This window comes from Aegilops tauschii, chromosome 2 (genome assembly GCF_002575655.3).
Source record: "Aegilops tauschii subsp. strangulata cultivar AL8/78 chromosome 2, Aet v6.0, whole genome shotgun sequence".
NCBI classification, from domain to species: domain Eukaryota; kingdom Viridiplantae; phylum Streptophyta; class Magnoliopsida; order Poales; family Poaceae; genus Aegilops; species Aegilops tauschii.
Genome location: NC_053036.3, coordinates 500,638,589 through 500,648,856, shown reverse-complemented (window position 1 = coordinate 500,648,856; position 10,268 = coordinate 500,638,589). Strand labels below are relative to the sequence as shown.

The 10,268-nt window shown below is 46.3% G+C and overlaps 2 protein-coding genes across 3 annotated transcripts; both read right to left on the bottom strand.

Annotated features, from left to right (window-relative positions):
* Positions 1–1,085: 1,085 nt before the first annotated feature.
* LOC109740294 (ubiquitin carboxyl-terminal hydrolase 3) lies at positions 1,086–5,414 on the bottom strand. Of its 2 annotated transcripts, none has more exons than XM_020299354.4 (9): positions 5,162–5,414; positions 4,950–5,069; positions 4,786–4,836; positions 3,852–3,957; positions 2,822–2,880; positions 2,648–2,722; positions 2,098–2,146; positions 1,900–1,976; positions 1,086–1,689 (listed from the first exon to the last, which is right to left on the bottom strand). In XM_020299354.4, exons 1-9 carry the CDS (start codon positions 5,210–5,212, stop codon positions 1,681–1,683), a joined length of 597 nt encoding a protein of 198 aa, XP_020154943.1. In that variant the 5' UTR covers positions 5,213–5,414; the 3' UTR covers positions 1,086–1,680. The 2 variants fall into 2 exon arrangements, with proteins under 2 accessions (XP_020154943.1, XP_020154927.1); XM_020299338.4 differs by having other exon boundaries at positions 1,086–1,432.
* Positions 5,415–5,819: 405 nt separating this feature from the next.
* On the bottom strand, positions 5,820–9,628 carry LOC109740320 (serine/threonine-protein kinase D6PKL1). The gene is made up of 4 exons (XM_020299366.4): positions 9,319–9,628; positions 8,962–9,036; positions 7,522–8,877; positions 5,820–6,921 (listed from the first exon to the last, which is right to left on the bottom strand). The coding sequence occupies exons 3-4, from the start codon at positions 8,727–8,729 to the stop codon at positions 6,051–6,053; spliced, it is 2,079 nt and encodes a 692-aa protein (XP_020154955.1). The 5' UTR covers positions 8,730–8,877; positions 8,962–9,036; positions 9,319–9,628; the 3' UTR covers positions 5,820–6,050.
* Between the last annotated feature and the right edge of the window lie 640 nt (positions 9,629–10,268).

The window sequence follows — 10,268 nt, the reverse complement described above, 5'->3', positions numbered from 1 at the left end:
TTTCTGAAGCACCGGTGCTTATTTCTACATGAGAGATGTTTAGTTAAGCGTCTATCTTGTACAAATAAGCATTGGTGTTTAAGAAAAGCCTGGTTTATTTCTCTAAACACCTTCCCTAAACACCCTCCCATTGTACAAGGCCTTAGAGATAGTAAAGAGATCTTCAGATAACGATAAAGCTTCGCGGCATGCTAGGATTTGCAGTGTTGTCGTGTCAATGGTGCCATGCATAACAATAGAAGAAGATCCCGAGTATCTGCCATCTCTACTCCTGCATATTGCAGCCGACGCACCGGCCTTGCCATCCGCGGAAAGGTCTCCCGCTACATGAATTTTACAGAACCCTTCTTCCGATTGCGGTTCGTGCAGCAGTACAAGGAGAGCACCCCGTCGCTGCTCTAGTCGTGATAGTACTGATGGAGTCAAGCTCACCGGTGAATCGTTGAACAAATAAATGAGTAGACATCGGACTTTGGAATATTTGTTCATAAATAGCCTTTCTTCGAGCGGTCCAAATCACCCACAAAAGTCACAACCGACTTGACAAACTGGGCACGCGGTAGTGAATCCCGGAGCTCAAACAACCATCTCTTCGCGCTCGGATTGTCAGTTGTTGCTCCGCTGCCTCAGACTACCGGATCATCATCGAGGAGAGCTGCTTCGCATAGCCTGGGACTGATCCTACCGGTGAACGCAACGCAACTGATGAGGAGCGACGCCAGATTCTCGTCCCCAACACCAACTGATTCCCTAAATGATGCATTGATGCTGTAGGTAGTGTCGGGCGATGTCTTTCTGTCGTTGCTCCCTTAGGTTGGGTTTGCTGGGATGAACTAGCAATAAGCTTTGTGGCTGAACCATGTTTGAATTCGTCTGGTCAGTCACTTAGACTGCTCCCGAGATCCTTCTTGACCATGCTTACTGTGGTTTCATTCAATAAAATGGGTGGAACCGGGGAAACCACTTTCTTTCTTTCTTTTAAAAAAGCTACTGTAGATGAACCTTTCCTTAACACGTGTAATCATAAATGTTACTACAAGCGCTTCTTACCGTCTACGGTCGATAATACACATGAGAAGCTCATCTAGTCGAAAGGGAAACATCAACAAGCAACTTTAAAAAGACAAATGTATCTCCTCGGTGCAGCGGAATGGCAAGTTAAGAGTAGCTTGAAGAGGATGTGGTCTGCGTTGATCATTTTGTGTTCCCGTATTATTTCATTTCATTTCACAATGTTACACCAGCATAACGGAAATGATCCTACAGTTGGACTTAACTGAGGCCGGTGCAGATGAGGTAGAGTGGTGTGTGTGAATCAATAGACCTTCTCTCTGGACCCATATATTCACTACATCATCGAGAGAGCCATGACATTGAAGTTGAGTGACTCAGAATACTCCACAATCCTCGCTTTTATGACTCTTGCAGCATCCTGCAATTGCATACAGCCAAGGAATAATAGGGTTCAGAAAATCACAAGTGTTCAGCATTTACATTTGTCACTGAACCTTCCTTCATGAGAGGTGATATAGCGGACCGGATTTTTCCAATCGAGTGCGCGTATTTAGTAAAAAAAAATAGGCCCGGCTTTATTTTTTGCCGATTTTGTGTTGGGCTGAACTGCTTCCATTTTTTTTCTTTTGCAAAATGGTTGTGCGGTCGTGAGACCACCCTGACTGCTTAATGGGCCTGCACACGAAAGCAGCAAAGCAGCTACTAATATCTTACTATGAAAATAAGAATTGACTAAGCATTACGACATAATTTAGTATAATGAAGAGATACTAAGCAATACAGTCACAACCAAAACCCTTATGTTGAAGTTATAAACAGGCAACACTATCTTCCATACAATACGCTGTTCACAGAATGAGAGATGCGGACAGCTGAACAATTTACCTGCAACAAGCTATCAGGAGAGGAAGGGCCGTGATGTATCGGCTGCGGATTTCCTCCATCAAGCTCGTAAAGTTCACCTGGATGGAAAAGGGAAGGAAAAACAGAGTGAACAACAGATAAAGAGACGGTGACTTGTGACAGAAAAAAAAAATCAATTATGGCCCTCCGGTAACGGATGGATACTTGTGCAATACATACCATCAACACATGAAAAACAAACGTAATGTTCAATTACCCCATCCTTGGCCTGCACAATAAAATATAGATATCTCAGAATGCAATCGTAGATTAAATCACATTCAAACTAAGGATATATTATATAAACACATATCTTCCATGAGAGCATTCAAATTATTGTGGTTGACAGTTCTATAATAACATGCTCCTTGTGGAAGTTCTAAACTAATGAACAATGCCCAATACCCATTCACAAATGACACATGAGCAACAACGTTCACCCCAGATCGCAAGCTATTCAAACTGACAAACAAGAACCAACATAAGGCAGAGAAGCAGGTAAACTGGCTAACAGTCAGGTCTCAAAATTCCGACAGGATCCAATCGCCTTGACCAGTTCCCAGTAACAGATCAGAAGTTGGTCTTAGAAAGGTCGCGATCGCGACTCTCAGGAATGACAGACCACAATTATAAACATTCCATTCACAAAACATTAACGTAATATTATCTGGTCATCGGGTGCAAATATCGTATGCTAGGCATAATTGAAGAAATTTACTGCAGTGCTGACCTCCGTATCACCACCAGCAGCAGCAACAGAATGAGCATCCTCCATTTCTTGGTCCTCCTCAAGAAAAGCAGCACGCTGATACCATCAAGTACTTTATAATTAGGACAACATAGAAGTCAATCCATAATAATAGTCTTTAACAAGAAAAGAAGTATGCGTACATGGACTGCTAACCTGGATAGGATCCATATCAGCAGTTTGTATATAAAATCTATGAAAATAGGATCCATCAACTGCAAACAAAAAAAATACTAATCAAATCTCGTAACAAGTCAAAAATAGCGGGCATTAAAAGGTAAGATACTCAACATAACATTTTGTTGAAGTAGTCTTGGAAGTTGGAACTAGGTAAATTAAACTCACAAGTCTAAATAATTCATATTTATGTCATTATGTATGACCAAAAGCATGCATTAGTATTGCAAATACTACCTCCATCCTGGTTTATTGGTCCCTATTGTATTTTGTGCCAAAGTTTGACCATAAATTTAACTAACAAAATGTTCATGCATGTCATAAAAAATTATATCATTGAAAACTAGGTTCAAATATGAATCCAAAAATATGAATCCAACGATATAATTTTTGTTGACATGCATTAATATTTTATTAGTTAAATCGTTGGTCAAAATTTGACACAAATTATAAAGGGGACTAATAAACCAGGACGGAGGTAGTATATAACAGAAAAGAAGAGTATGCATATCCAAGTTCTTGGGAAGTAGATATAATTGTGAAGTCGGGATTCCGGAAATCAGGGATGAAGCTAGAAAAAAAAATTGATGGGGTCATGTATATGGCAGTGGGTTCATCGTTCTATAATGTTAATGATTAGTACTAAATTAATGAAGGATTTTCAAATTCCATTGGGGTCAACTGACTCCAATGTCTATAAGGCAGCTCCGTCCCTGCCGGAAATACATTATTCATATGATAGCAAGTCAAGAAATGACTATCCATTACCACCTATTCTCTTAAGAAACAGATGGCAAGGGATGAAGGAGTTCTTAAGGATCATGGAAATGACCTTAGTGAATTATTGGGTGGTCACACCCTCACACTGATAGAATTGCATGAAACAATGACTATGCTTAGACTGCAAGACCAAATAAAAGCTCACATAATAGAGTGTTGTCTTGATGCGTGTAGGCAATAATATTCTGTACATCAATAGGAAGTTAAAACTCAAAACTGCTTTAAATACCTAGCTTGATTTTGGACACAGCATTCCCTATTGCATGAATAATACCAATTGTTCCGCAAGCATTGCCAACAGTCTGTTTTGTAAAATATACTTTCTTGTTGGGTTCCTGCATCATGATTTTTTTGTATTATCAAGAAATAACCATATAGAAACTTTGCATAGGTTCCTTAACAATCTTTAATAAATTACAGTACTGTCCCTCTAGCTGTTTGGGAACCAGGAACCCAATATGTATACAACCTATAACATTACGCATATGGAAGAAATAATAGAAGCCTAATAAGCTGCTAACCATTGTGGACACAATTCCTTATACTGAGTTGATACACAAGTTGGAATTTAGGGAAACAAGTACGATATGTCGAGTGTGCAGTGCAAAAATAAGTCAGCAGTAGAAATCAACTTAATGCATTAAACTTCTTGGTTAGCAAGCATGATAGCATTCAAACAATTTAACCATTGAAGTGCAGTTTGTTTACTTGTTTAAAGGAGTATCCAAGGAAATACACAATAACTAGGGGCACCATGAAAATGGGCAAATGGCTAAAGACCTACCGTTGAAGTAACATGTAGAGTTTGAAGAATCGGCTAAAACCTTAACCACTGGCTGCTACCCTTCCTGCTAAACTATTATGGCAATGCCCTGATGTCATTGGGTGAGCAATTAAGCAGATACATCATGATAATGCCCTGATGTCCTATGATTAATTATGCTGAAGTATTATGGCAATATTTCGCCAAAGTTCAGTACTAGGAACACAATGTTTTGTTTTTTTTTTGCGGGTGCTAGGAACACAATGTTTCACACAAAATTCCTAGAAGCAGGTGAACGAACCAAATTATTTACCAGGTTTTAATGTGAAATCGAGTGAGTTTGGTCAGGAATTGTGCTGAGCATACTTACAACCAAACTAACCATACAGTTCAGTCTCACCTTGGTCTCCACTGTCGAAGTGGTCGAAGCATCGGATTCCTTCTTCCGATCCTGCTTACCAAAACGCAGGTGGAAAACAAATCAGCTCCTCTCACACCATCCACCGGCACAAGCAACCCAAACAAAATCCCACAACCAGTTAGGCGCCAGGACTCAGGAATCACCTGCGGGTAGAGCAGGAGGACGGCGAGGACCGGCTGGGGCACCATGGCGAGCATCTCGTCGTCGAGCCCGTACACGTCGCAGAACCCCACGTCCTCCGGGACCCCCAGCCCCCACATGAACTGCAGCCGGCCGTGGCGCGAGGGCCCGTGAGCGAGGAAGAGGGGAGGCCGAGGCGAAGCCCTGCCGGAGGTGCAGAGGAGGCGTGGGGTACCTGGTTCATGACGTCGGGGTTAGCCTCCAGGGGGAGCCACCGCTTCACCATGGCGGCCGACGTTGCCGGGGGAGGAGGGGATGGTGAGTAGTGGCGGCGGGAGGCGGCTCAGCGAGGTCGCGTTTTCTCTTGTTCGGCCAATCGAGCACGCCGGCGGGGTTGGTGTTCAGGGTTTGCTTCCCTGCTTCCCGGCGGCGGGTGTTTAGATTCAACAGTTAGTATAAACTCCCTCAATATGGACGGCTAAGATCAGTTAGTTTCAGGCAACTTTTTTTTTCTTAGGCGAGTTTCAGTCAACTTTATACCAGTAGTACGTAATAAACTGCGCCTTTTTTACCAAACATCAAACGGGGAATCTGCAGTTCTTCGGATAATCCACTCAAACAGGTTCTCGAGCTTAACCAATTTCATCAACACCTGAATATAACCAGCTAGAGCAAATAAACACATAATCAGCTATTCCAAAGTCTATAGATCACTCGCTGCATCTCTTTTTCCTTTGTCAAAGGGAAAACTCACTAAAATAAACATACTAAAGGAGCGACCAATCAACACTAAAATACATTTACCAGCTACAATTATATTCTTTAAATCCAGTCAGAATGCCCGATTCGCCGAGTGATGGCGCAAAACCCCGAAGACGCCACTCTTCAGAGTGTTTCTGCAATGCAAAATCTGTAGCACGCAAAACATGTTCAGAAACAGAGACAGGCTATTCCCATCAGGTGATGCAGATCAAACACACCTAGCTAATTTCGGCCAGTTCAGATGCAAGAAATTTGTAACAGCGGTGACTGACATAAACAGCACCGTGAAAATCACAACACCACACTGACCCAACAACACCAACAGTATGCAAACAACAAGCTCCGCCGCTAAGGCGCAAACTCTAAAAGAACTCAAAGTCAAGGTACTTCCCGCTGGACTTGGCGTCCGCGCCGACCACCCTCTTGTTGGTGCTCGCGACCGCCTCCGACACCCCGTACTTCACGGGCAGCTCAGCCTCGACGGGCCTCGGGACCTCGGGGGGCGTGCTGCACCGGATGAGGGCCCAGTTCACGCCCTCGAAGAACGGGTGCTGCTTGATCTCCGTCGCGCCCCTCTTCACGCCGAGGCGCTGCTGCGGCTCCTTGGCCAGGAGCCCCCTGATGAGATCCCTGCCGGCGTAGCTCGTCGACGGCGACTCGGGGAACTTCAGCTGCTGACCGACCACGTTGAACAGCGTGGCACGGTTGCCTGACCCCTTGAATGGTGTCTTGCCGTATAGAAGCTCGTGCAAGAAGATACCAAAGGTCCACCAGTCGACCGCACTTCCATGGCCTTCGCCTTTGATGATTTCTGGGGCCAAGTACTCGTGAGTCCCAACAAATGACATGGATCGAGCTGACGTTGGTTCTGCGAGGAGCTCGGGCAGGTTGATGGCACTCTGTCCTAGCTCAGACCTTGTCTTTCTGGTCTTTTTCTTGCTCTTCTGACCGAACAATTTGGGTATGAAACAAGCTGGCTGAATACAGGCCGAAGTAGGCTCCATGCAAGTAGGTTGCACACAGAATGAACCACCCGCCCTTCTGGGGTCAGAATCAAAGGCCGATGTCCTGATTAATGTAGGTGACACTGCACATCTCAGGGAGAGGTCGAAATCTGAAAGCATTATGTGGCCATCATCACGCACCAGAACATTTTCTGGCTTCAGGTCCCTGTAAACAACTCCCAGCATGTGCAGATATTCAATAGCTAGAAGAACTTCTGCAGCATAAAACCTGCTCAAATTCAGAGAGCGCAAAGTCAGCGCTTTTAGTTGCAACTAGCCAACTAGGTAAAAGATAAGCTACTGAATACGAAAGATCTAATATTGAAGGGTAAGATGCTAAAGCAAAAGCTAATTGGAGCACGGTTTATAATATCTCAAAATCATTTCAACATGCTGCCTACATTTCAGTCTATAAATTTATGCACCATTTACGAGCACACCTGCAGAGTACATTCGAACAAATCACATTTCTCTGCACACCATCTCACAACAGTCATAAGACCGCATTCAGAAATTTTGCCTGAGTAACCGGGCAGCACTACACTGGCTGCTTCCTGAAGCCCCAAAAGATAACGTCCTATCAAACTTTATAGGTATACAGAATTTTTTTTCCCTTGCGGAAACCATCTTTGCACAGTTCGGAAATTATGCTTCAGGCTCAACTGCTTCTCTAATATTATAAAGCAGAAATAGTAATAACTCTAACCTACATTAAATTGGTAGCAAATGGAATCAATACTAAACTTGATAAAAACAAAATACTGAATGTGAATACAATATGAAAATTCAAGTTGTATTTTTCGAAGGAACTGGCTCATGATTAATATACCTTGCTGCATACTCGGAGAAATATTTTCCTGGCTGTTTCTGTCGCAGAGTGTGCAAGTCGCCACCCGGACAAAATTCCATGACCAGACAAGAGAACCTATCAGTCTCAAAATGTGTATACAGAGTTGGTAGGAATGGATGATCCAGAAGCTGTAGGATCTCCCTCTCAGTTTGAGCCCTATTCAACTTCTTCCTGCTGGCCAAGGATGCCTTGTCCATCACTTTCATTGCAAAGTAGCACCTAGTCCCACTTAACTCCGAGAGGTATACACTGCCAATGTCACCACAGCCTAGACGCTTGAGCAGTCTAAAGTGGCTCATCCCAAGCACGCCATCTCGAATCCGCACAGCATGAATCGCCTTTCCTCTAGGGTCGTTCCCCTTGTGAGGCTTGCTGGTACCTCCAGTGATATGGCTCCAGCTGCTATCATCGCTAACACCACTGCTGTCACTTGCTCGGCTCATGCTTGTTTTTGCACTTTCTAAAGAGTCACCTCGAACACTACTCTTTACACTTCCAAAGTTCCTCTCGACAGTAAGCATGGTTCCGCTAGCTATGGCTTCACTTTTATATGTGTTACTGCGGTTGCTCGCGATGCTCATGGCAGTGACCACTCCCATGCTATCAATACTACTGTGAGGGCTGACATTGCCGCTGGGAGGGAGCGATGCATCCCACACGCAGTCCTTCTCCTCCGAATCCGGAGGCAAGGACACAGTTTCAGTAGCCTGTGACGAGCGTGCCGTGGCCAGCGACGCCACTGCAGCACCAGACACCTTCCTCTCTTCAGCCAAGCCTTCACCACTGCTTGCACAGACCACTGCATTTGCCTTCAGGCCTGTGACACGGAGCGAGAGGTCATCCATGAACGGCCCTTTGGCTGATAGCCCTCGCACCAGACACACCGGCCGCTCAGGCTTCTCCTCATCAATGGCGACATAGACCGTCTTCATAAGGTCCATATCAATTGGCTCCAGGGGGTGACTGGCCCCGGAGAAAGAACTCCGGCCACCCTCATCTGAGGAATCCACGCTCTGGAAGCTCTCCTCCCCATCATCTGGCAGATCCTTCTCATCCTGCTGCTGGGAGGTCTTCCCTTTCCATGAGGCCTTTATCGGAATCGGCAGTGGCGGCTCCAGGCTCTGCACCTTCCGAGCGGTGACCACCAGAGGGTCTTCAGGCTCCGCAATCTTATCTACTAGCTCCATTCAGACCTTAGCATAACAAGTGCAAAACCACCAAGCAAGAGCCGAACAAGACAAGGCAAATCCCAAGCGATTCTCTCCTCAACAAGGCACCAACGACGGCAGGACTTCTGCACCGGGATGGCAAATTTCAGCACAGACAGCACTTCACCTGCAACAGTCACGCACAGATTGATTAAGGAGACGAGGAGAACAAAGTTTCTCTCCAGCCCAACACGGGTTCGAAGAATCAAACCTGCTCCTGGGCAAATTATCGGAAAACCCAGCGAAAGCAGACCCCCGGGAGTAGGAACAGGTCCAATCCTCCACCCTGCAGAACAGAATCACAAACCAACCCACCGGATTAGACGCGTGCTTCCGCGAGAATGAGAAAACAACAACCCACCAAATCACGCCAGGTTTTCCTCAAACCCCGAGGCACCCGCCAAAACCGCAGCAGAATCCCCGCGGCCTATAGACACAGAATGCACCCACCCCGCGCCGCATTCAGATCTTCCCCGCCGGCGAACACGGCGACGAGCGACCAGGACCAGCCGCCGGTTCCCCAACCGAAGCAAACAAGGACACAAATCGAAGGAAAATAATCAATCACCTCGAACGGGGGAAAGCGGAGATCCCCAGAGTCCAGAGATGACGGGCGCCTCGGCCTCGGTGACGACGCGCCGCACTCTTGGCCGGCTCCTCCTCGCCACCACCGCTCACCAGTGCCGCCGCCGCTGCTGCTAGCGCCAGTCCCAGCCAGAGTGACTCCGCACCCAGACGCTCTCTCTCTCTCTCTCTGCGCTTGTGAGGAGGACTGATGAGGGAGGCGGAGCGCGCCGGGGGGGGGGGGGGGGGGGGAGCGAAAGGCGTGGGAGTGGTGGGGCTGTGGATTTGTTCCCGTTCTGTTTCGGGAAGAAAACAAATGAAAAATAAAGCGGAAAGCGGCGAAAAGGTTGCGCGTGGGCTGCTGCTAAGCACCGTTTTCCCGCGGCTAATCACTCTCGCGCTTTATCCGCTTTCCCTAACCACACAGCTTTACTCGCTCGCTCGCTCGCTCTAGCCCGTCCCTTTCATCCTCGTTACCCATCCAACCCTACACTACACTGATGTTTTCTCTCGTCCTCGTTACCCTTCCCTTCTTTTTTTTGTTATAAAAAAAGAGAGAAGCAAAGGGAATTTATTGTTGTACTGGGATATCTTCTTCTTGATAGCGGAATTAATGCTTTCTTCTTCTTCTGAGCCGAAGTAATTGCCGCGTTGATACGGGTCGGAGCTTTGGGGCATGCCTGGGCCGACGTGTGGGGCCATGGTGTAGCTTCTTTGCGCTACAGCGGGACCACCAGTCACCATCACTTGGGGAGTGCGGCCGGAATGAGGACGGACGCATACGTGACTCGTTCAATGATGCCGTTTTGGAGGACCTGTTCACCCGCTCATCACGCTCGTCGGTGTCGAGTAATTTGAGCAAGCCGGCTACTGTAGTAGTAGGTTTTTTACCGTCTCTCCTGAGCTTTACATGGGACGAAAAGTTTACGTGCACAGTTACGAGATATTGTCAAC

Excerpts from the sequence above, each read along its gene's own strand:
- LOC109740294 (XM_020299338.4), bottom strand. The coding sequence starts at position 5,212 with ATGGTGAAGCGGTGGCTCCCCCTGGAGGCTAACCCCGACGTCATGAAC. Across the intron at positions 5,070-5,161 it reads ACCCCGACGTCATGAACCAG|TTCATGTGGGGGCTGGGGGT; the intron begins GTACCCCACGCC and ends GGCCGGCTGCAG. Across the intron at positions 1,433-1,899 it reads CTCCTGATAGCTTGTTGCAG|GATGCTGCAAGAGTCATAAA; the intron begins GTAAATTGTTCA and ends ATGCAATTGCAG.
- LOC109740320 (XM_020299366.4), bottom strand. The coding sequence starts at position 8,729 with ATGGAGCTAGTAGATAAGATTGCGGAGCCTGAAGACCCTCTGGTGGTC. Across the intron at positions 6,922-7,521 it reads TTCTCCGAGTATGCAGCAAG|GTTTTATGCTGCAGAAGTTC; the intron begins GTATATTAATCA and ends GAATTTGAGCAG.